A 25,573-nucleotide genomic window follows, 5' to 3' on the forward strand; every position below is an offset into this window, starting at 1 on the left:
AGACGGTTCAAGTCCCCGAGCAGACCTAAAATATGGAGTGTGGACTGGTGAGAGGTCCCAGTTCACCTCCTGGAGTGTGTCGTTGTGCAAGGCACCGGAGACAATAGCTGCCCACTGCTCCCAGTACTAAGATGGGTTAAAAGCTGGGCTGTGTGACAAAATAAAGAGGCTTTCATCCTCGGATTCTCATTCTAATACAGACTTGAGAAGCTGTAAACAACAATCATTCAGTGTGAACAATAACAGCTTTATTGTAAATGTAAAAATCACCCACAGCTTCAACAAATCAGTGTTGATAATCTTTTAATAGCTCCATACTCTCTGTACATTTACAAACTTTAAATTACACTAATGAGTTCATTAACCAAACTATGATCCTGGACGTGTTCAGCGGGTCCTCTTGAAACAGCGTGGACTCATGGCACCAATAAAACTACGATCACAGGGGATAAATTATAATCTGTAATACTGACGTGGTAAAAATCCTCTTCATGTGGAATGATGCGGTGCTGCGTTATATACAGGGGGAACATTTACAGTCCAGTGTGCTTGAGTTGGACCCCGAGGGCGAGGGACTTCCTGTTGGATTCTGTGTTTCTGCACACGCTCCGCTCAGCAGTTGATGCCCAGACCGGTCCAGTGGTCCGGTACCATCAGGAAGTATTTATCCATGGCCTCGCAGAACCGGGCTCTGTACAGCTCTGGAGAAACCACAGTGGGCATCTTCCCTGAGAGACAAAGACACAGCGACGGTAGAGACAGGAAACAACATTCAAGACACCAAGTACAATATCTTCAACGTACAAATTCAGCAGATATCTTATTCAATCAAAACAGATGCATCTTCTACTTCAAAGCTTCAGTTGAAAGTAAAAGAACGAAGATATAGAAGATACACTTCATCCTAAAAGTAATGTATGACCCATAACATCTGTAAACCAATCATCAAAAACACTCAAAGCCCAGAGGTTTAAATGTAAAGTCTTTAGACAGAATAAACAACAAACCTTTTCTCCTATTTTACTCAAAAACATGCCCTTTGTTCCCAACCCTCCACCTCATCAGCAGGCTTTGTTTATACTTTAATGCCATTCATAAGTAAAAGTATACATGTGTTTGTGAGAAACAGCAACCAGTTCAGTCACTACACTAAAAATACAAATAAATCTGTGAGATTTTGTAACTGCCTATTTCTTACTTCAAATGCATATTTCTGCGTATTGTTTTCTCATTTGTAGAGATCCACATGTGTTCATCATGCAACAAACAGAGTATTTCATCATGTAGTATTTCAATTTCTTCATTTTTCAAACTCTTAAATATATAAGCATTAACTATCCCAAATTGATAAGGCTTCACTTTAATATTGAATCGCAAAATGTAAGAAGTTGATTCATAAAATGGGATTTAATGAGAGTGTTAAAAACGAGCCTTGAAACAGGATGTGGAGCACAGCCCCGCCAAAATAAAACCCACCTTGACCCCCAAGGATTCCCGTGGATTTGACGACCATCTCCAGCCTCTTGTCCCAGGTGAAGGTCCGGATGTAATCTGCAGGGGAGAGCAGAAGGACAACCATAAACATACTTTAAAACACTAAAATATTTACACTAACACCTGAAGGTTATCTCCCCCTCCTCCCCTCACCTATGATCCCGACCACCAGCTGATCGGTGGCGTCGTCGCGGCCGACCAGCAGCGAGTAGTCGATGATGAGGTGGCTGGACAGGAAGTAGGCATCGCTGTGGATGGCGGCCCGCAGGATGGCCTTGCAGTGCGAGCGGATGTACAGCGGGTTGTCGTGGATCAGCTTCAGGAGGTTCTCGTCCAGCAGGACCACCTCGCAGCTCTCCTTCCCCGAGTCCGTCTTCACGTTGCGGTTCCTCAGAGAGCCTTTCAGGTCGAACACCTGCAGAGGGAGGGGACACACATCAGGGACGGTGCAGGAGGGTGGGTTCATTTCAGCTCTGGAGAGCCACACACACATGGTGATTTCATATAGAGACTACATATATTACAGTCAAACAGAGAACATTTCACTGCACAACGAGCACTTTACCTGAGCCATCTTGCGTCCGTAGAACAGGTTCTCCATCACCAGCAGGTCCAGCTTCTTCTCCGTGTTGTTCTGGGAGTTCTTGTAGCCGATCCTGTAGACGCCCAGGATCTTGGCCAGCGCCGTCGGCCTCTGAGGTATGGAGAAGGGTTTGTTATTCACTTCAACTCAGCCACTAAACCCCAGATATAAATATAGATTGCTCTGTGCTGCGTACCTTCTGCTGCACGGCTCCGGTGATGTAGGTGAAGTAGTTCGGAGCAAAGTCCAGGAAGGACTGCACCTCCAGCCGGGGCATCTGCTTCAGGATGAACCGGTCGTCTGAGGGGAGGGAGAGAGGAGAGGATCCGGATTGAAGGACTGACTAACACTTTGGGTTAGTGATAAGAATTAAAGAATGACAGCTTTATTAGAGAATCAAGTCTTCTTTTCAGAAACGTGACAATGTCCTCTTCTTTTTGTTCAGAAAGGACAAATCTGTTTCCAATATGCGCTTCTCTTCATAATCAAATCCCATAAAAATACCTTAACCAACAATAAACCTCCCTTATCAACACATCTTGTATTTCAATCCAAAGAATGATGCATAAACCCCGTCAGAAACCCATTATTTGCCAGTGATTTTATCTGTGAGATTTATCTTTAACCTTCTGTGGCGTAGAACACGGCTCCAGACTTCCCCCCCCGAGCCTGCCAGTTGACGCAGTGCGACAGCGAGCGGACGAAGTCCTCCTCCGAGCTCTCCATGATCTCCTCTCGCATCTGGTGGAACTCCTCGGCGTAGTAGATCCGGCAGTAGAACTTGGCGTTGGCATCGGAGAATTCTGCAGAATCCCACAACAGAAAAAGGTTAATGTGTGACGAGACGAGAAGAGATCAGACATAGAGATCCATTCACAACCGAGGACTTCAACAGGTCAGCGAACCTCTGAGGACTAAGGACATTTAACTAAGTACAAATTTGAGATTCCTTTACGTTACTGAGTTTTATTGGCATGCACATATGCTAAATCTGCAGCTTAGAGGGAAAACTGTACTCTCCTCTCCACTGAATGGAAATGACATTTTATTTTAATGGGATTTAAATCAATTCTGGTCATTTCCTGCTTTTTCTCAGAAACGGAGCAAGAATTTGTTTATTTCTTTTGAGATTATGATGCCATATTGTAAATGTGGGGCTGGTTAAATTGTGACAGCATTTCTGATTATTTTGTAAATGTTTAAAAACCCTAAAATACAATCAATTAGTGAGCAGATTCTTCCATAATTAATCATTAAAATCCTGCTTTTACATTAAGATCAATATTATAAAAGTCCCAGGGGACACTTCAAATCATTCCAGTGCATCTGCTGCATGATACTAACACACTTAACGTCAATGCAGGAATTATTACGGTATATTTATAGGTTGTTAGGAGTAATTCCAGAGCAGAAAACGTCCTCCTTCGCCGCCTCGTGAGGATGAAAGAGGTGATAGTAGAAATACTCACGTAGCTCGACGTGTGGATTCATGGTTTGTTTCTTCTGTTTGTCTGCCAAGTCTGCATCCTCTGCACAAAACACATTTAAAAGTGGAGCATGGTGAGTGTTTTAAAAGTCTTAGTGGGTTATTATTATTAATGTAGTGATCACTCACTGAGGGGGTCAGTGTCCATGCTGCTGCGGCTCTGCTGCGACGAGGCCGACTCGCTGGGCCTCGCTGGGCTGCTCTTAGCCCGACTGTCTCCGGCGCTGAGGAGAAAAGATTATGAGCTCTTCCTGCATTTTAAACACGAGTTGTTTCTCTGTTTGGTTTGACCAGGTTTGAATGAATGATCTACTGGAGTTTTGACTAAAAATCACCAACCATCCAAATGAAACAACCTCTAATATATCTGTAGTATATTATACATCCTAATATTATACTATAACAATGATGCTTAGTAACTTTCCACCCCTGCTTCCTGAGGGACTTCCACATGGCTCCTCTGTACCTGGTGCTCTGTGGAGTCTCGTCCCCGCCCGTGTTAGACGCCTTAGACAGATCATCCAGCGCTGTCTTATACTCCTTACAGCTGGAGAGCCACACATGACACACAAACCACGTTTTACAATAAATCAGACCTTCTTAAAGCCGAGGTAAGACTCAGAAAGGAGGCGCTCGTCACCTGAGAGCGAAGGCGATGATGGAGCTGGGCTCTCTCTCGCAGACGGCGATGGGGACTCGCTCGTGTTCGTACATCAGGTAGTGTTTGTCCGGGTCGCTGTGGACACAGAGCACACATCAACAAACGTTAAAGCATGAGGAAACTGTCTTTACAGATCACTCATTGGCAACATATTTGTGATGCTGGAGTTATAGGTGCTGATACCTACACATCAGGAGATAAAAACAGGAATATGGGACTACAATAGTTGTTGTTGTAATACTCATTCAGACCAAAAGACGCTGAAAGACTCCTGTAGTATTCATGTTTGAATTTCTCAATACACTCTCAACACATCTGATCAAACATTAAATGGACAGTTTAGCAATATCTTATCTTGTTAGGGGGAATCTTTGCTTTCCTACTTCCTATACGAGGGAGTAACAAATGTATGCTTTTGCAAAACCCGACAACAAACAAGTGAAATATACCGAGCGTTCAACGTCTGTTTGAGTGTCTTCACTCATTTGCTCAGCACTCAGAAAAAGGCGTCACTTACAACGGGAAGGGGATGGGGTTGTAGCTGTTGCCGGGCAGGAAGTTGGCGAGGATGGCCTTCATGGTGGATTTCTCCTTCACCTGACTGTCAGTGGAGCCCAGCAGGTGTCCGTCAAACACATCTGGACACAATGAGAGAGAATGTAAACACATACTGTAAGCTACAAGGGATCATTTATGTGTGTGTGTGTGTGTGTGTGTGTCTGTGTGTGTGTGTGTGTGTGTGTGTGTGTGTGTGTCTGTGTGTGTGTGTGTGTGTGTGTGTGGTTACCCTCTGGGAGGCTCAGAGAGTCCTGCTCGGTGAAGGAGGGTCCAGGTGTGAAGGGCTCAGACGAGGAGTCTCCTGGCGACGGCAGCAGGGAGGAGGAGGTGGAGGGCAGCGTGCAGAGGTGACGGTCCTCTGTCAGGGAACACACACCAGTCAGAGTCACCTTCAATCCTTCATTAGGTGACATAAATACGAGACAGACAACTCACCTTTGTCTCCGTTCTGGACCACAGGTGAGGGGTTACGGGGGGAGGACTCCAGTGCGCTCTGTAGAACACATGAGAATGACTTTAGCCATGCAAACTGCTGAGGAGGAATATTGCTTATTTGGGGAAAAAGGTACAGACCTTGCTCTCGTCTGTGGTGGTCTGTCTGTGCCTGCCGGGGCTGGGGGGCACGGAGAGACGCTTCCTGCCTTTCTCCTGCTGGAACAAGTCCTGCAGTCTGCAGAGAGGAGAGGAGAGGCGACAAAGTGAGGACAAGAGGAGATAAGGAGCCTGGAAGCTCCTTTTAATATATAAAAATAGCAGTCCCTCATTCTTTGGTACTTTGTGCTTTTATATCAATATACACCATTATATCCATCAAAACATATAAAAAGGGGTCTCCATGGACTCTCACCTGCTGTTCCAGGACTGCAGCATCTCACACAGACTCTGTTTCTTCATCACCAGAGACTCCAGCACCGCCTGCACCTGCTGAGGAGAGTCCACCCAGCAGGCCTGCAGCCGAGCCTGGAGCTTCTCGATGCAGCTGCGCAGCTCCGCCTCCTCCATCTACACACACAGGAACACCACCATGAGTCTAAAACAACCACTGAACCCAGAAGTGAGACACACAGGAGGGAAAAACCTACGTCTTTCTGAGCGAACAGGTCCTCCATCTTCTCCTCTCGCGTCTTACTGAAGGTGTCGGTCTTCAGGGAGGTGAGGCGGTCGTCTATGGCCAGATACACCTGAGTCACTCTGAGGAAAACCAGAGGGAAACAGTGGATGTCATGGTCAAGACACACATCAGGGTTAAAGGAAATGTATTTTAACTAAATCATAATGAAGTGAAGAGCTGTTTACTTTAGAGAGAAGTCCTTCAGGTCCTGCTGCATGCTGGCTTTCGAGGGTCCCAGGTTCCTGATGAAGATCTTGGGACGAGGAAGACAAATCTCCAGCAGCCGGACAGAAGTGTAGCTGAGAGAGAGAAGCAGTAAACAGGTGCTCCATCAGTCCTTACACACTTGATGTATATATAATATCCTACTTTAGATTTAGTTTACTGTACATTTTTATTCCAACATGAATATTTTCCACTTTTTTTTAAATGCTATTTTATTTCTATTCAGATGTACAATGCCTTTTCTTTTTGTGCTGCTGCAACGCAAACAATTCCCAAATGGGGATCAATAAAGTACTTACCTTAAGTTACTAGTGGTTAAAAAAGTATCCAGACATTTATTATAACCTTGAACTGCCGTAAACCTGCCTTGCCTTTAAGTAAAAAGAACAAAAATGTCCCTTAAATATAGGGGAGAAGTATGTCAATAAATAAAGAGTTACTTTCCACCACTGGATGTGACGCTCCTAAAAAAATCTCACACAGAAATCCAACACATAGTATGAATGGTGGTTGAAGTACAGCGGACCCACCTGAAGGAGGCCACCATCTGGTTGTAGGAGAAGTACTGGTGGTAGTCTTTGTGCATGGAGTGTCCGCAGGGCTCAGCGTTGGCCCTCCTGGTGTACTGGTGCCCGTAGAAACGCAGCTCCAGGTATTTAGCGAAGGACATCGACCACGAGTCGTTGGACAGCGGCACCACGGGAGTCACCTGGAAGAGAGGCAGAGATGGAGAGTCACGAGAGGGAAGTCTCACCTGGGACTGGTTTCAGTTTCACATTCTGTTTTTATTTAGTCTTTCTTAACCCGTTCTCCAACATCTCTTCTGCCGGGTACTTTAGGTTGTTACTGACCTGTTTGCAGATGCGGCACCAGGAGTAGTTGAGGATGGTGTGCTGATAACCCGGCACCGGAGAGTCCAGCTCCTTCAGCACGATCTGCACACAGCCGCTGCCGTGCACGAAGCGCCGGATGTGGTGCACCATGGGAGTCTCGCAGTACATGCTGGGGCACTGGTATGACGGCCTGGAGCAAAACACACACACACACAACGAGATTAATTACACTAAATGTAAGGCTTACTTGAATTAAACCGAACTAACGGTTGACAAAGCTACATATTTGCAAGTTACAGAAATGTATACAAGCCATTTAGGATTAAAAAATTAGCCCCAAAGCTCCGATTTAGTCCCTGAGTTTCTCTCTGATTACAAATCTTTCATTGAAGCTTTGTAATTTTATTTAAAGGTGATTTTTGCCTTACCTGAAACAGTATCGCTCCAAAAACACGCCGAGAGAGAGGTCATTCTTGCCGTAGAACTCCATCGTGACGATCCTGTTGACAACAAAAGCAATGAGTGCAAATTCAAAACAAAACAAAGCGTGAAATGATTGAAATAGTGAACTCCGGACGGACAGGTTTACCAGGGGCTGACGCAGGGGTTGGGCGCGTTGTTGGACTGCGCTGACGAGCTGCTGAAGAGAACACACAGCCGCTGATGGTTGACGGGGTTCAGACAGTCCAGCTGAGGACAACAGAGACATAAACGGGTTAAAAGTTATATAAAATAACCACAAAGACCTGTAAATATTCAGCAGGAGTGAAGCTGGAAAATGGAAATGATGTACCTTGCTTTACCTTTTGAATTTAGATTGTTTTATTTGAATTTTCATGAACAGTTGTTTTCATTATTGTTATTCTTTTCTAAATATAAGGAAATAGTGAACAGAAATCCTGTCCAAGTGTCTTCTTCTTGTTTGTCCAATAAAACGGCATAAAATCATGTCGTTTTTGGCTGATGAATGACTGAAAGTATTAAGTACTTTTTTATTGAAATGCAGTCCAGTGTTAGTTGTGAGCTCTGCATTTTATTTCCAGGTAAAGTAAGACCCATTACTGAGAGGTTTTACACTCACCTACGACTGGTGAAGCAGATTACTAGCAATGACTGTAAATATGTTTCCCCTAAAAGAGAGAATCACACATTCTGTTTGTGTTTATATTGACTCAAAGTCTCCCCAGTGCTCACCTTGGGGGCCCAGTTCACGTCGTTCAGTTTCCCCGTCTTCTCCTCCTCGCTGTCGGTCTTCAGGAGGGTTTTCCCCGCCGCCTCGGCAGTCCGAGTCGGGGCGCTGACGGGAGCTGGGAGGCCGGCGCTGCTGAAGGGGTCGGGGGCTTCCCTCTGTCGGATTCGCCCCCCCTTGGCTCGGTAGTCCGCCAGCATCTTGGCCAGATCCTGGCTGCCGCTCAGCTGCTCGATGATGCGGGTGCTGGTGAGGCTGTGGGACGGCAGGACGTCCACGGGCTGCTTCGGCGGGGGGGCGCCGTTCGTCTGTCCGTTGACCAGAGAGGAGGGGGCGGAGTCTTTGAGGAGCTGCCGCTTCCGGCGCCCGTCCAGCTCCTTGAAGTCCTTGTTGAGGAGAGGGGAAAGGAAGACCTGGAGGGGGGGGGGGGCAACACACAGGAGCATGAGACAATAACTAACTTCAGTCTAAATAAATGCCAGAAACATATCCACATTATTAATAATAATAATAATAATAATAATAATAATATTATTATTATTATTATTATTATTATTATTAATAATAATAATAATTATTATTATTAATAATAATAATAATTATTATTATTATTATTATTATTAATAATAATAATAATTATTATTATTTATTATTATTATTATTATTAATAATAATAATAATAATAATAATAATAATAATAATAATGATTATTATTATTAATAATAATAATAATAATTTAAATTTTGTTTTTTGTTGTTCAGGTCTTTTTTTTGTCTGTTTGTTTTTTGGTATTGTTGACCCTGGTAGAATGGTCTCTTTCACTCCTTTAATGAGTCGTACATGAGAGGGTCTATGTTTGTATGCTTTCCACAAATAAATCATATATATAAATAAAATCCTTTTATTTTGAAATGTTAATTTTTGAAGCTAAAAAGCCAAAAAAACTGCAGATTTCAGCCTTTATTTTCATTCTATTCCAAAGTTCCTGAAAACAATGTCCTTTACTTTTCTTTGGACTCTCTGTATCTTTCGCACACAAAGCTCGTCCAAACTCACACACAATAAAAACAGTTTTTACACATTTCTGTTTTCTGTTTTCTGTTTTCTTTTGTTTTTCTGAACTTAGAAATCTTGCTTTCTTATGCTGTCATTTTTAGTGTTCGATTACCACACAATAAAGAATGAATGTACTTTTTCTCTGTTTTCTAATCAGTGTAAACCAACTCATTTTAGCTTCTGGAGTTTTGGTCTGAGGCAATAATATAATTAGATTACACTACTCCATTGATTTTAATTCCCATGTGCACATTTTTATTTATCTTCCTTTGTTTGAATACATTTGTATTTATCCTAAACTTCTTATGTTTATATAACTATATTTATTTTAACTGATTTTATCTTATATTTTTATTCTACATTCTCTTTAAACGTTCTTAATTTTTCTTATTTATTGAATGTTATTAATATTTTATTTGCTTTCTTTTCTACTTTAATTCTCATATATATATAAATATCTTTATTTACTTATTTTAATTTTACTTTTACTCTTAACAAGGATAAAGAAGGGTTTCTGATTCTGAAGGTCATTATTTTATCAGATTTTACAGGATAAGCAGTAACTGAATATTTCCAGAAATGCATCCCAGGTTGCGTCGCTCATTCGGTAAATATAAACCAACAACTAGAGGTACCTGCTCGGGGAAGTAGTCCCTGCTGGGGCAGTGCATCCCTGCAGGCATCAGCAGGAAGGGCTCTTTAAAGGTGATGAAGGGGGAGATGCACAGGATGATGTCTTTCAGCTCCTGCTTGAAGACAGCAGAGATGGACTTCAGACGGTCATCAGTCGACGCCACCTGCTCGGCGACAAACATCCCCGTGTCGTCCTGCAGGGGGTCCCGGAACAACCTGGGTGTAGTGGTGGTCTCCGAACTGTCCATTTCCTCCATATCCTGTGACTCCCCCTTCATTAAGCTCCCCTCCTCCATCGTCTCCCCCTCCGGCTGCATGATGAGAGTGTCCGAGCTCGTCTCCGGATCCTCCTCGATGAGGAACGGCAGAGAGAACGGTAGAATCGGGGCGAAGTGACTGGAAAGCGGAGAGGAGGTCAGTTTCTCTGCACCTCCAGAGTCCTCTTCCTGGACTGAAGGAGGGGAGGTCTGTTTCACCTGGAGAGTGTCTACATCTCCATTCTTGGATAAGGACTCAGACCCTCCCTCTTCAAGTTGTGCAGAGTCTTCAGTTTTCTCCTGGCTCTCTCCCTTCATATCTGTCATTCTGCTTTCTCCATCCTCCTCCTCCTCCTCCTCCTCCTCCTCCTCTGCAGAGGTGCCCTCCAGCAGGCAGGGGAACGAGGTGCTCTGAGCCAGGCTGGGCGGCATGGCGAACTCGTCCATGAGGAAAGAGATCTCCAGCTGGGAGTGGTAGGCCACGCAGACCATGAGCATGATGATCTCCTTCACCCGGGCCAGCTCGTACTCGGACGCGCCGCGCAGCTTGATGGAGCAGCCGAGGTGAGGGGGGCAGCCCTCGAAGAACATCAGAGTCTTCGCCTCATCTGCAGGGACGGGGAAACCATCATGATTTACTCTCGTCTGAGAACCATCCTCACGAATAAACACGACGTAAAAGTATTCTTTAAGAGAGGAGGAGTTTCTTACTGTTGGCCAGGGTAAAGGGCTGCATGTAGAACTTGTGGCAGGTCCCCAGGCGAGGTTTGGTGAGCAGCTGGTCCATGGACATCACCAGGTCTCCCTGCGTCATGCGGCTCACCCGGTCCAGGACTTGCTGAATTCAGAAAAATGGGTAAAAATAAGACGGCTTCAAAGTACCAATTATATATCGCTGACACTACACTGACCGGTTTGACGTTGATGACCAGCGTGATGCCGTGCTCCAGCAGCATGTCCTGAGCTATCCGAGACACCGTCTTCTCCACCAGCACCAGCGTGGGACGGACGTCCACGATGCGCTGCACGTAGTTCTTCAAAAACTCTCGTTCCTGAGGGACAGACGGAGAGAAATGTTTAGTTTGTTTTGGAAAACCGAAGCAAATTGGTTGTGAAATCTGTAGTTATAAACAAAAACAACAAATCTAGGTACCCGTTTGGGGAAGTCATTTCGCCTGTTCTTCTCCTTTTCTGTTTTGGTTTGATTTGGTTTTTCTGAACTGAGTCATTGTGCTTTCTTCTGCTCTATCACATGTTTTCATTTTTTGTTTTCCAGTCCCACTCTTGTTTTACATTATTACTAAATAAAGAAGAAAGATTTTACACATGTTCTCTGTTTTTAATCAGTGTAAACGGATGCTTCAGAAGGGTTGGTCTGAGGCAATACAATAATTAGATGGTAAGATATTAAACCACTGTGTTTACTTTAATATCCAGGCTACTTTTCTTATTGATTCTATTTGATTTATTACCTTTTTTCCACTTTAACTTCTCATATATATATAGATAAGTATCTTTATGTTTTTATTATATTTTTACTTTTACTCTTAACAAGGATAAAGAACGTTTTCTGGTTCTGAAGCTCATTATTTTATCAGATTTTATGGGGTAAACAGTAACTGAATATTTCCAGAAATGCATCTTGAGTTGCGTCTCTCATTCAGTAAATGTAAACTGAGTAAAAACCAACAAAAGGAGGTACCTTAAATCTGTAGATAGAGGCACTGACTGACCTGCAGCACGATGGGGTCGATGCAGGAGAACTTGCTCTCCTCTCTGTACAGATACTCGATGGAGCATTTCAGCAGCAGGATTTTGGGGTTCTTGATGTAGGGGTTCATCTGAGCACAGGTCAGACAACAATCAGGTTAAATATCAACACTTACAACAACATTTTCCAGACATTACTGCTGGTTTCAAAGGGACAAAGAAGGTGAAAGAGGAGGACTTGACTCTACCTTCTTATGGGCGATGTTCTTGGTGCAAACAAAGCCGTTTACCACCGTGGAATCAAACTTCTTGCCTCCTGGAATCTGAAGAAACAAGGAGATTCAGTAGTAAAATCAAAGCACACAGACTTATCAGCCGTTAATTGAGTGCATGTGATGTCCAAAGCGTGACGTATAAAAGCAGTCTGACCTTCTTGATGTGGACGAGCTGGCGGATGTCCATGTCGTCGTCACAGTTGCGGACGTCGGGCCGAACCGTCTGCACCACCTGCCGGACGACGGGGACGATGATGTCCCGCCAGGACAGAGACAGAGACTCGCTGTAGAGCAGCTGCTGCAGCAGCGCCATCATGTGGCTGTGGTTAGCAGAGCTGGACAAAGAGAGGTGGAGGATGAGGTGAGAGGATAATATTAAATCACTCGTTTTGAAATGTCATGTCTGATCAAATTAGATTTCAAAAGCTACTATTACTACTTCCTGTTTGTTATTTTCTCTGTGTAGACCACATTATCAATAGTGCAGATATAAATAAAACAAAACTAGATTTACACGTTTTCTGGTAACTTAATGAATAGATATATATATATATAGTCCATATAAATTCAGTTAAGACTATTTTTACTCAAATTAAATACCAGAAAAATAAGTGCAGTGTTTTTTTAAGTTAAATTATAGATAAATAATATATATATTTCTATATATGCATTGTTTAATGGCATAGAACAAAGTGCTGATGTAGAAACACCTCCCTAAATATATTTCACACTAGATTTTTATTGGATTTTTTAGACTTTTTATGAATCAAGATATTTCAAAAATAAAATCACTACCAGCTTCGGAGGATCAATTATCATATTTTTACTTTATCTATTTTATAACTTGATTATTTTTGTGTAAAAGACTGTTTAGATTATTTCAAAGGTCTTGTTTTGTCTGATTTCCTTACTATGATTAAGTTTGAAATAAGATTAAATTGAATAAATCCTCTCCTTCCAGCCTCAGTGGACTGCTGCTGTGATGTATAAACACTCAGGACACAGACAGGGTTTCTATCCCGACTCACAGCAGCCTCTCCATGGCCTTCTTCTCTCCGTTCTCCTCCCTCATCTGATCCAGAGAGCTGTGGTGCCAGCCCAGCGGAGTGAACAGCATCTCCTTGGCCTTCTCCTCCACCCGACGGTTAAACAGAGACTCTGCGGGGATACAATGTCAGAGGGAGTAGAAGCTTTGTGTCACCAGTTAGGAAATGTAATATATTATCTGATTAAACCGACAAAGGATGTGCGGCAGAGTTCCTACCCTTGATAAAGGCATCACTTATGACGATATTCTGTCCTCCGTCCTCAGGCAGGAGGTACTCAGCTGGAAGAAGAGACACAGGACTTAGAAGTCATACCTTTGAGTGTTTGGTGGTTTTACAGATTTAATGATCACTTTCTGTAGTTTGGATGCTTAAACAACTAAATAAAGTAAAGAATTTGAACAAGAAAAGTACAGAATATAAAAGAAAAAACTTCAAAATGCTGGAAGTAGAGAAGTTTCTGTGGTAAACCGAATTGAGAAGTGAAACAGGGAACCAATCAAAATCCTGAGAGTGTCTTTATTCCACAGCAACTACATCGTGCAATATTATTTATTTACCTTTCTGCTCAGAGGCAGGAGGCACGTGTGGGTATTTGGCCTGCTTCTTGATGTGGAAGTTGACGTTGTTCTGCTCCATGTTCAGGTTGATGGAAGACGCCGAGTCGCTGTCCACCGCTGACTGGAAACTGCTGACTGATGTTCTCTTGCTGGGGCTCGCTGAGTCTGTGGACAGAGGGGAAGCTCAGGGATTCACAGAAACACACAGTGATGGAGGAAGTTTACAAATACTAACAAACTGTGGTATATTCTGGATTCTGCTTTGATTCAAATACTTAAGCCACACTGTCATTTCAAACAGAAAGCTGTAATTGCAAGCAGGTGTACTGTTGATTTAGGTTGAAATGGAGCTGTTTTGGACTATTATGCTAATGATTATGTTCATTATGGAATAATATACTGATTGTTCTCTCCAATAATGTATTTGTTGGTTGGTATAAATTCTGAAAAAGATCAGAAATGTCATCAAAAGAAACCCAGATCCCAAAGTGTACCAACAGTGCAAACTAAGCTTCCTTAAAACATGCGTCTGGTTCCAAGAGCAATGACATAAACTATGAAAGCTGCAGGAGTAAAAATAAAGGTCTATTAAAGCATTCAACATGCGATACATACTGGGCATGGTGTCCTCCGCCTCGTCTGCGAGCTGCTCCGTGTCGCTGTCGTCAAACTTGATGTCCTTGAACCAGGACGGCTCTGAATGTCCCTCCACAGAGTTCACGCTGTCGCTGTCTGGAGACGGCGTTTCTGAGAAGTCCGTGCTCTGGAGACCAGACAAAGAGACGCTGGGTGAAGATACTGGTCGGACGCTGTTCAATCAATCAGTGTAAACCTGTGAGATGTAGCAGTATTGCATCGAATGAGTGATTTACCTGCAGGGGGCGGTAGAGAGCGTACTCGTCCCTGAACAGCTGGTCATTGTGCGTGACGCAGTCCAGCCAGCGGCCGTCCACTAACGCCTGACCTATTGCGATCGCTTGTGCCCTGCAACACAGAAGCACCAGGGTGAGAGGGAGGGCTCACAGTAAAACTCAAGACCAGGAGCAGCTTTTACACAGAAAGGATTGTCCAGTGAGATCAGACCTGGTGGAGATGGTGCCATTCCTCAGCAGCCAGTTGACCAGCTCTTTTCCCACAATGCAGTTGGGGTAGGTCCGCAGCCAGTATCGGTGGTCCTGGAACTCCATCCCCGTGTTGTTGTGGCAGATCTTCTTCCACAAGTCCTTCAGCTGCGAGGAGTCCTGCAGAACAAGAACGGCAGTATGTAAAAATCACGTTGCATGAAGAGATTTTGCACACAAATGTGGAACTGGGACAGCAAAGTTTGAGGGTTTGTCAATTCTGTAGATTTCTAGCAGGATTTTGAAATGCAACTTTGAACAAAAACATGATCACAATACCCCACCTCCTCTGTCTTAAGATTTTTAAGAATTTAAAAGACCAAATAAGACGTTTTAAACGCACTTAATGCCTTTTTTAGATCAATTAATTCAATGCCGGGGACATAACAAACCTGCTCTCTTCGGTGTGTAATGGTCGTATTCTTTTGCTCTTTTTAAAGGCTGAATAATTATGATTTGTCCCTTTTTGTCGTAAACATAGCTTTGAAATTTGGCCCCTCCTCACCGCCTCAACAACACTAGCCAACAAGTTCAGCATGCTTCAATTTAGCAAGTTCACAGGCATAGTGTTTGAGTCCAGGCAGGAGGGGTTAGCGGAGATTCACAGGCTTCTGACTCGGATGAAACTGATTGGGATAAGAAGCACAGACAGAGCAAAGGGCCAGAGAAAGAATCAGTCAACTCTTTAAACGAGGTATTGAAAGTGTGAGAATAAGCACCAGCAGGATCTTCCTCTCCTCCTCGCTGTGGTCCAGCTTGGTGCCGCTCTTGGTGCCGGACATGGCTCTGCTGGAGGGGGGGCTGACGGAGCTGTCGTAGGCCTGAACGATGGAGGATCCGGAGCGGTCCAGAGACAGGTTGGTCACGCTGGCGGACCTGAGGAGGACACAAACATCAGGGATCATTCAAAGAAACGTTCCTAAATCCAGCAGGAATACAATATATGTTCCAGGGAAGGCGGTACCTCTTCCTCGCGGGTGACTTTCCGACGTCTTCCTGTAGCGTTGTGAGTCTGGAAGTCAGCCCGCTGTTCTGCTGCTCCTGGTGAATCATACTGATGCACACACACACACACACACACACACACACACACACACACACACACACACACACACACACACACACACACACACACACACACACACACACACACACACACACACACACACACACACACACACAGCACCTTTAATCATATTCATCCTGTAGTTGTCTGCACACCTCCTCTTGGTTATGAGTTAAACGGTTTGATCTGTGATTTTGAGCATGCAGATGTTTCTATAGAGCTCGAAAGCGTCTACTTGCAGACAGCTAAAGCTCAGACAGAAAAATAAATAAAACAAACAAGCGAGACTCACTTCTTTCTCATCCCAATAGGAGTTTTTCTATGCCAGGAGAAAGAGAGAGGAAACAGATTGTGTTTGAGGCAGGTTGACAGAGAAAATAAGCAGGAAGCACAGCGATAAAAACTGCAAGGGGGTTACAAAGTTCACGGTTATTTTACGACGCTTTCAAGAAAAAGTCTTCAACAATCATTCAACAATCAACCTGTGTGCATGGTTAGTTACATCTTTAAAAAAGGTCAATTTATGGGTTAAAAAGTGCCCAAAACGTCATGCTTTATTAACGTGTCCTCGTAGATGGTTCCTCTTTTCTACTTTGAAGTTGTTCAATAATTACAGACAGTTTTTCCACACGTCTTGTGTCTTCTTAATGTCTTTCCTTAACATCCTATGCCACTACTTAACAGCATTTAATTCCTCTTAATGTTAGCATATCTAACATGCCATGTTTCATAAGTCTTGACCATGCACAGGGTTCAGTTACACACCAAGCACACACACGCACGTTTTAAACAGCAGAAAATCACAGCAGAAAAAGAGCGAGAACAGATGTGAGGCAGGAAGGAAAAACTAGGGCAGTGTGTTTCTATCATGAGCAGAATCATAATATGAAAATCTGTAGAATAGCAAACAAGATGTGCAAAACAAAGTCAGGTTTCTTGGTTGTTGGTACACAGAGATGATGGGTGGAGGAATGACATGAAGACTTATGACATGATTATCCTGGTCGAAATAATTGCGATTCATGATTTTATCCAGATCTTCACACATTACAATCATCCAGAAATCTCCTAAAATGGCACTCAAACAAACTGGAATCGTTCACATTTCATTCAGAAACATAAAGCCACCGTGTGCATGAATAAAGGATTTAAAATAACCAGCAACATGGTGTTAGTCTGCTCTATTCACATGATAATTACTGAATGTATTCAATGTTTTAATTCTCTACTATGATAGTAAGCTAGACAGCTTTTACAATTCACTAATGTGACGATATTCACTACAATCAACTTAATGTGAGATACTGTGACATCGTCCCATCGGGCATTCAATCAGAAGGCATCATGCAGCCTTATTTCTGAATAAATAAGTAGAATTATATGAGATTTTAGACACACATTTCACCCAGTGTGTGTGTGTGTACCTCTGCCAGGTGAGGTCCTCCTCCAGGAAGGTGTTCCTGCTGGATTTCCGCCCCCCCACAGGCGTGCGCGGCTCGCTGGGCTCCAGCACCAACACAGAGCAGGGGGAGTCAGACAGGGCGCTCAGGTCCTCTCCGATGGAGCCGGAGTCGGCCGAGTGAGCGTAGCTGAGAGCGATCTTCCTGCAGTACGTGCACGCCCGCAGGTCTCCTGGAGTCAGAGGGAGGAAGAAAGAGAGTGAATGAACACAGAAAGGGAAGTTCTGGGGGATGGGATATGAACAAACATAGACCCACAGTTTCTGAAACAACACAAGAGGACTTTCAATACGCAATCCTGGACTTCAAATATTAAAAACTGCAAAGTTTTGTTGAAGGTTTTTTATAATTACACCACCAGTTTGATAATTTGAAATGCACATCATTCTTTTAATCATTCTGCTTGTATTTTCAAAATACGGTTCTGATGTCTCCTACCCGTGTAGCCCATGAACTTCCCGGGGATTTCCTGGTTGCAGCAGCGGCTGCAGAAGATCTGTCCGCACAGTCTGCAGTGGTGTCGGCGCCGGAAGGTCGTGAACTTCTCATTGCAGTCGTAGCACTCTTTACACTGGCTGTCCGGCATCCAGTACTGCTTCAGATCGCTGTCCTGCGGGGGGCACAAACACCACAGCACACTGCTTTAACACTCAAAGTGTTTCCTGCTGAGCCAGTGGTTATATATATGTGTTTGAGACACGTCCAGATGCACAAGTAAAGCAAAGGATGTGTTTGTTCAGGTGTGGATACCTGGCTCTTCCCCTCCATGATCTCCTTCAGCCTCTTCAGGGCAGTGCGGAGCTGCACGGCTGTGCGGGGGTCGTGATTACTCAGAGGCGTGTCTGATTTCCTGCTGCCATCTAAAACCATGACACAAACACAAAGAGCACAAATAAACACCAGAATTAAAAAGAAAAATACACTTCTCCGTCCTGATGCATTGAAATATGCCTTCATCTTTTATAAATATATTGAATGCAAGGTGATAATTCAAGTCCTAGTCATTGCAGTGCATTTACCAAGAGACAAACATTTGACAATGCACTCTCACACCTCAGGAATAACTTGCTTAAAAAGTTGCAAATGTGTATAAAAGACCACATGATGCAATAATAAACAAAAACATGTTGGATAGAAATGTTAGCTTGGAAGTCATTCACATCATTCCAATTATTGTTATTAGTACCTGAATGGAAAACTTTAAGGCAAACCAAAGACTAATAATAAGCACTGGCATGCACTGAAACAGTTTGAGGCCACTCTCTGTTGTTAAAGCTCAAAGCATCTTTAGTAAAAAACCACACGGAGCAGAAGACCCTCACCTGGCCAATCCACTGTAATCAGAAAAGACATGAGAACCACGTTACAGCCTTTTCACTCAATCAATATAGACAATATATTCCTCAAGCCCAAACATCATAAAACATAGGATTAAATGCTCCTTTTTTAGCTGCAGTTTTCTCTAAAAGACAAATATGTATTGCACATTTTGTCTGTTATCGGGCTGCAAGATTTGGTGGTTTGCAATTTAAAAGGTAATGATCATCTTGGAAAAGGGATTCACATTATCACTGAAAAACACCTTAAATTGATCTATTTTTTGGAGGATTTGCACCAAACAAAGAGTGTACACTGGACCATGTTAAGATAGAATCAACATTTTGATTAGTTTTGCAGCCTCACTGTTACCTTTTCTTTAACAGAGCAGGATGTATAAATACTGTCATTCAACAACTTTCCTTCAGCTAAATTCAAGCGCTTCACGTCTTACGCTAACTGCAGTTCCTTGAAGCACCGTTGAAGCTGTTGTTATCAGTGTGTTAGATGACTTTACTCACTACAAGACAGAGGCTTTGAGTCCATTTACAAAGTACAGATAATGCAATCAATGTGTGTGTGAAGCAACAGACACTAAATCACTAGTTTTCATACAGTACAGTTTAAGAATAGCATCGTAAAGACAGATGGAATCAAATAAGTGTCCTGTAAAATGTAAATCCTCCTTTTTAATTCCAGTAGAAAAGTCTTCATGGCTGTGTTTGATTGCCAGTGACAGAAACAGCACTTGTAGTAAATAAACAGCAACATTTTACAGATTTAAAAACTCAATTTACGACTGTAATTGATTAATGACACTTAAGATATTGAGGGACTTGATGTCTATGATACATTATGCCGACTTACGCTGCAAGAAATTAAGAATAAATTGCAGCAAAAGTTGTAAAAAAACAGTTGAAGCCTAGAAAACAGCTCTAACAATGCTATCAATACGTATTGCATGAGTGTGTGTGTGTGTGTGTGTGTGTGTGTGTATGTGTGTGTGTGTGTGTGTGTGTGTGTGTGTGTTTTACCGGAGGTGGTGGAGGTGCGGCGGAGGTGTTCGGGCTTGTGGTGCGTCATGGAGTTGTAGAGGGAGTGTGTTGGACTGGAGGACCAGCTCCTCCTCTCCGACTGAGGGGAGGGGGACGACGCCACATCGGACTTCTCTGAGAGCGATGAAGGAGGACGTCCCTCCTCTACACACACACACACACACACACACACACACACACAGTAAGAGACAGTGCAGAAAACACATCAAAAAGCCTCAGCAAATTTTGGTTAAAAAAAAGGTACGTTTTTTCTGTTGTTTTCCGGATAGTTTTGACCTTTGAGAACGTTGATGCAAAATCTCCCATAACACTGATCCCAGATTTACCCTCATTATAGCGAGTACTGAGGAGATGACAGCTTTGAAAAACTATGTTTACCATCAACACTGATTGGACATCCACACAACAAAAGGGGACATTTTCAGTTTAATGTCACAAGCATTCATTATATTTGAATATATTTTTAGAAATGATGAAAGTCAACCTTCTGAGAGAAATATTAATCTTATCACAACATAACCACTTATCTATCTTTGATTAAATGTCCTTTTTTCAACTACAACTCTAATTTATTCAGTTAAAAATGAAATAAAATAAGAGAAAAGTGTGAAATCTCTATATTTGAGAGGTTTTTCTTTACCATCTCAGCAGGAAAATGTACCTAAACTATGAGTTTATTGTCAAAATAGTTATTTTTGATGTGAGATAGAAGTAACTGCGCTTGTAATCTCATTTCTAATAACTGCTAAAAATAATGTGTAAGAAGCGTCTGTGTGAGCCTCGTGTTGCCACAGTGAGGGGAGGAGTGTGGTGTGTGTGTGCAGAGGTGGGACTCAAACACACGAGTCATGTGGCTCACTGTTTCCTGGAACGCAGTTCAGATCACATGACCTCACGAGACTCTGGGTAAGGCAGTGACAAAACACTACCGGAGAGGATCTCACATGCTGCAGTGTTTGGTGCTGTGGTATAAATGTACTCTGCTTTTCATTCTGTAGTAATTAAAGGATTTGGAGTTTGTAAGAGTCAGTAAATACATGTGCTGTTTTATAAGAATTCATGCTCTTTGACTCATTACATAATTCAGTTTGAAAAGGAAATAGTTTAAGGTCCCTTTCTCCAGCAACTTCCACGTGTAGGAAAGGAGTTTATGACAAATGACCTCTCTGTACTGACTTACTAACTGAAGTCAAACATGACAAACAAAGCTCTGAACATCCCATAAATGTCCAGACTTCAGGGCCAGTTTGTAAAATAGAGGTTTAAGAAAAGGCTCAAAACTTTGAATTTAAATGAAAAAGACTAAAAAGAAAATCATATTTTTAGGATTTAGGATTTCTAATCACCTGTTTTTCTTTCAATTTAACTCCTGCTGCAATAACTCAGCTCCAGGCCTCGGTTAGAATAATAATAATAATCCTTTTATATCATAATATAATCTGTTGAATGAACATGAGCATTCATCAATACATCACACAAAGGAAATTGCTGTGTTCATTTGTCAAAATGTAAAGAAATAGGGGCAAAAAAAATAGGTCCAAGTTGTAGCCCAAAGTTAGGTGATCCCATCCCCTGAATTATAGCGGCTGCACTTCCTGAGGATGATAATTGGTTTGACAAACTCCAGTTTTATGCACTAAAAAACATATTTTTTGACACTACAGAGGCGCAGATTGTGGCGGCAGGTGCATTCATCTTGATTTTGCCAACGTGTCGGACTGGGTCCCGGCCGTGGTGTAACTGGCTGGGGCACCTGCACTGTATGCCGGCGACCCGGGTTCGATTCCCGACCCGTGGTCCTTTCCGGATCCCACCCCGACTCTCTCTCCCAATTTCCTGTCACTGTCGTATCCGATTAAAGGCAAAAAAGCCCCCCAAAAATATATATATATTAAAAAAAAAGTCGGACTGGTTTTTAAGGTTCATGTCTACGACTCTCACAAACACTCTTTGGGGAAACAGAAAACATAACGCAGCTTCATCCATAACTTCATGAACCTGCTTGTGAGCGTGTCTGCCTGACCTTTGTTGTTGAAGCGAAACAGGTTGACAAACGAGCTGTACGCCGAGCGGAGTGGGGGGTCGTCCTGCTCCGGGGTCAGTGGTTTGAAGTGGGTGAGGTGGGAGGGGCTTGTTGGCGAGATGATGGGCGGATCCGCGCTCCAGTCCGTAGAGGAGGAAGACAAGGACTTGTCGTCAGCAGCCATCTCACTGCTGCTGCGGCTGGAGAGGCAAACAGAAAACATCTTCAGCATGTGCCACTGATCAGTTTCACTACAGGGTGACACGGTTACATCATAAGGAATATTAAATGGTGTTTCATCTTCACATCATGATGCAGGATGTGTCTCCGTCTACAGTACTCTGCTGTCTGTGGATTCAGAGACCGATAGGAGTAGAATCAGTCAATTTGATTTATCGTCTCTCAATGGACTGTCATGATACAATCAGAAATATCGTTATACCCGTATCATCCTCTTAATTGATTAAGAAGCACAAACAGAATCACATTTCCCAGAAAAACTCAGGGGAAATGTTTACAAAGAATACCATTTAAAGATTGTGGTTTCATTTTTACATCACTCTTTACAAAACCACTCATTTCAGTGCCTTTAACAAACAGGGTTTTTTTGGAAATGGATTTTTTATATATATAATTTTGCTTGGCTGTGGAATAAATCCAATAACAAAAACTTACACTGCACTGTCACTTTTATTATTCATTTTATACCCGCCTTATTCTATTTTAGCTTGATTTATTTTGGTTTGTTTGTTTTTATTAAGGACATTTTTCTGTCGCTTTTAATGTTTTTCTTTGTATTTGTTGTAAAGCACTTCGTATGTGCTATATAAATACACTTTCCCTGGCACTATGGTCTTCATTTTACACCACAGTTCTTAAACACACGAGAGTACTTAAATCACACAGAAGAACAGAAATAATATTCACCATGGTTTTTCTTTCACCTAGATTATTCATTAACATGCTTAATCGAACAGCTCTGAATGGAATATTACTACACAAATCACATCAGACAACTAAACATGTATAGAGCCTTCAATAAACAATTCAAAAATAAAGGCTGATTAAAAACACACAGACTTGAAGACTTACAAAGCTGTCAGCAAATATGTCCAGCATGTTTGTAATGTCATTTATTTGTAACGCTCCTACGGCTTAAAACATCTGTGCACCCTTCTCCAATTTCTTTCTTTTGCTATGATGTAAGTCGATGTGGCACCCTGTTCAGAGATCACATACCTGCTCTTTTATGTTTCATTTATATCACAGGTATTCTTTAACGTCTAAAAACCCGTTACTATAACTAAACCAGATTTCAGCTTTAGATGTTTGTTTCCAGCAAATCATTAATCAATTCCTGCAGTTAATAAAGGACCTTCCAAAAATGACTGGTTGTGTAATTGTTTAAAAGGCAATTATAGAGTGGGACCACCTTTCAGGTACATCTAGTGAACCTATAACGGATATTGGATGTTAAATGTAAGACAGACTAAACCGAATTGTAGTTTTATGAACATTCTGTTACTGCTGCCTTCAAAACTGCATCCACAACAATGTGAATTTGAAAACAGAATTTGACAGGAAATAAAACACTACGTCAAACATGAGAATGAGCTAAAAGGAAATGCAACGGTATGAAACTCAATCACAAACAGCAGCAGTAATTAAAGAGAACGGTATTTAAGCTCTATAATCTCACTCATGTGATCGCCACCATACTAACTGTAATATAACAACAGCTCCAACCGCAAAGAGTGTTTACCATTAATGCAGCAGGTATAGTGGTATTAGAAGATGTGTGAAATACAGTATTTTATTCTAACTTTGAAATATTTTAATGCCTGAACACACTGCTGCTGTAACAAAGCAGTTTCTCTAATTTGGGATCAATAAAGTATCTCTCTCTCTCTCTCTCTCTAATTATCCAGCCATCTTTCCATCTGTTTCCTCCTCCACTGCTTGACACATGAACCTATGATATGAACAGCTGATTGTGATTGATTAGTAACAGTCAGCTGATCATTCCACCCTACAGCCGCAGACTCCTTGTTTATTTAGCTACTAACTTTGTAAAAAAAACACCCATTCAATTCTCACTCAGACTCACCCTTTGAAGAAAGCTACAGACTTTGAGTTTGCGATGCATGCCATTTTAGATCATTTAAAACGTGGGAGAGAAAAAAGCAGAAGTGGAAGCATCACATTCTCCGCCTCATCATGTGACCACAACAGGCCCGTAGCATGAGTCCTGTTGCTGGTCACTTGACAGGCTAAAAGGACCAAGCCCTTATGGCACCGTCTTCATTCATACCGGATACTATTCACTTTCACTCGGATGAGCTGATAGTCTGCAGACACCTTACACTTTGTTTGATTTGAGTGTCATCGTGTTTTTTATTTTGCAGAATAATCAGAGAGTCCAGTCTCTATTCAGAATCCAACAATGACTAAAGGGTTTGCCAAGTTTGCTAGTCCAGTGGTTAACTGACACACAACATGCTTAGCAATTCATGCAAGTACACAGGGCAGAAACGTATGGTTTGCGAGCTAAAGGTGGTACCAATCATAACAGGAGTCCTTATTTAAGATTAAGACCACTTAAGCCAGTTTGAAAATGAATGACAAAAGAAACAAGCTCATGAAAATTAAAGAACTGAAAAACACACTGCAATAAGAGCTTTATAAAAAACACTAATTTGACGATGGGAAATCCACCTAAGCAAGCTTAAACACAAAATGTTCAATTGCATTTAGCAGTAAGTGCCAACAACATCAAATACCGAATATTAACTAACATAATTCAAGCCGCTTTTGCACAGTAGAACAGCTGTAGCAAAACTAGCTTAGATTAGCCTGCTATGCTAACTAGCCGATTGAGCTAAAAAAACCTCTTTATCGGTCAAGTTGACGCATGACATTACGCTGAACTGTCGTGAAAGTAAAACATGTCAATTACCTGTGGACTGTATGATATTGACATCAATGTATGAATTAATCCGACCGCGAAGACATCTGTAAAGAAACAAAAAAAAAGCCGACTTCCGTCCACAAACAGCCCTGACGAATCGAAGCCTGCACACTGAATGGAACTGTTGTGATGAACAGAAAAGGCAGAACGGGTCACACTCAGAATTATCGATTGAAGCGCTCAATTCTAGGGTAAGGGGAATTAGAAATGAATTCAGTTTAGGTAACAGTGATGGAAAAAGTATTCACATTCTTTGCTTGAGTAAAAGTACAGATTCCAGAGAATAAAATACACTATTTCAAGTAAAAGTGTTATTATTCATCTGTATTTGTTTTATTAAAATGAAATACAAGTGTAAAAATACTCAATTACAAATAAAAGTACTGCATTGAGAATATGTATTTTTTTAATTATTACATTTTTTAAAAAGTATATATATTTATTATTTGTTTGATATTTCTATTATATTTTTAATTTGAATCTGTGATATTTTTATCATTATTTTATTTTAATTTTATTGTTAATATATGTTTTTTATTAAATATTTGTATTTTTTATTATTAATACAATTTTAGATTTATTTATTATTTAATTGTATTTTTTTCTTTTTAATTATAATTGTATTTTTTTATTATGTCACTCAGAGGTGGGGGGTATATGTTTATGGGCTGCCAGCTCTAACCACTGAGCTATACAGCAGAAAACACATTGATTTGGGCTCAGTGGATCACATGAACATTTAAAAAAATATATGGTTATTGTTCATGTATTTTTTTATTATATATTTTGTCGGAGGTGGGTGTCCTAAAACTGGCAAGCCCGGCAACATTTCATGGCAATATGTACTGGTGGCTTTGGTTCAAGGGGTAAATGGATGTCTAACAAT

At 41.9% G+C, this 25,573-nt stretch overlaps 1 protein-coding gene across 3 annotated transcripts; it reads right to left on the minus strand.

Annotated features, from left to right (window-relative positions):
* Positions 1 to 226: 226 nt before the first annotated feature.
* Positions 227 to 25,137, minus strand: pikfyve (phosphoinositide kinase, FYVE finger containing). 3 transcript variants are annotated; one of them, XM_063887334.1, is made up of 43 exons: positions 24,676 to 25,137; positions 21,720 to 21,919; positions 19,676 to 19,840; positions 18,075 to 18,184; positions 17,763 to 17,934; positions 17,289 to 17,496; positions 16,157 to 16,183; positions 15,763 to 15,852; positions 15,518 to 15,674; positions 14,761 to 14,918; positions 14,550 to 14,661; positions 14,293 to 14,440; positions 13,678 to 13,842; positions 13,336 to 13,398; positions 13,100 to 13,229; positions 12,226 to 12,406; positions 12,045 to 12,119; positions 11,820 to 11,927; positions 10,998 to 11,138; positions 10,798 to 10,924; positions 9,832 to 10,694; positions 8,146 to 8,553; positions 7,541 to 7,641; positions 7,380 to 7,451; positions 6,970 to 7,141; positions 6,649 to 6,827; positions 6,079 to 6,192; positions 5,865 to 5,973; positions 5,630 to 5,784; positions 5,356 to 5,452; positions 5,218 to 5,275; positions 5,012 to 5,140; positions 4,742 to 4,862; positions 4,204 to 4,299; positions 4,030 to 4,110; positions 3,693 to 3,787; positions 3,547 to 3,606; positions 2,704 to 2,880; positions 2,274 to 2,377; positions 2,060 to 2,188; positions 1,648 to 1,909; positions 1,477 to 1,551; positions 227 to 728 (listed from the first exon to the last, which is right to left on the minus strand). In XM_063887334.1, the coding sequence occupies exons 2-43, from the start codon at positions 21,901 to 21,903 to the stop codon at positions 613 to 615; spliced, it is 6,294 nt and encodes a 2,097-aa protein (XP_063743404.1). In that variant the 5' UTR covers positions 21,904 to 21,919; positions 24,676 to 25,137; the 3' UTR covers positions 227 to 612. The 3 variants fall into 3 exon arrangements, with proteins under 3 accessions (XP_063743404.1, XP_063743402.1, XP_063743403.1); XM_063887332.1 differs by lacking the exon at positions 24,676 to 25,137 and adding an exon at positions 23,827 to 23,891; XM_063887333.1 differs by lacking the exons at positions 16,157 to 16,183; positions 24,676 to 25,137 and adding an exon at positions 23,827 to 23,891.
* Positions 25,138 to 25,573: the final 436 nt, after the last annotated feature.

This window comes from Eleginops maclovinus, chromosome 7 (genome assembly GCF_036324505.1).
Source record: "Eleginops maclovinus isolate JMC-PN-2008 ecotype Puerto Natales chromosome 7, JC_Emac_rtc_rv5, whole genome shotgun sequence".
Classification (NCBI taxonomy): Eukaryota; Metazoa; Chordata; class Actinopteri; order Perciformes; family Eleginopidae; genus Eleginops; species Eleginops maclovinus.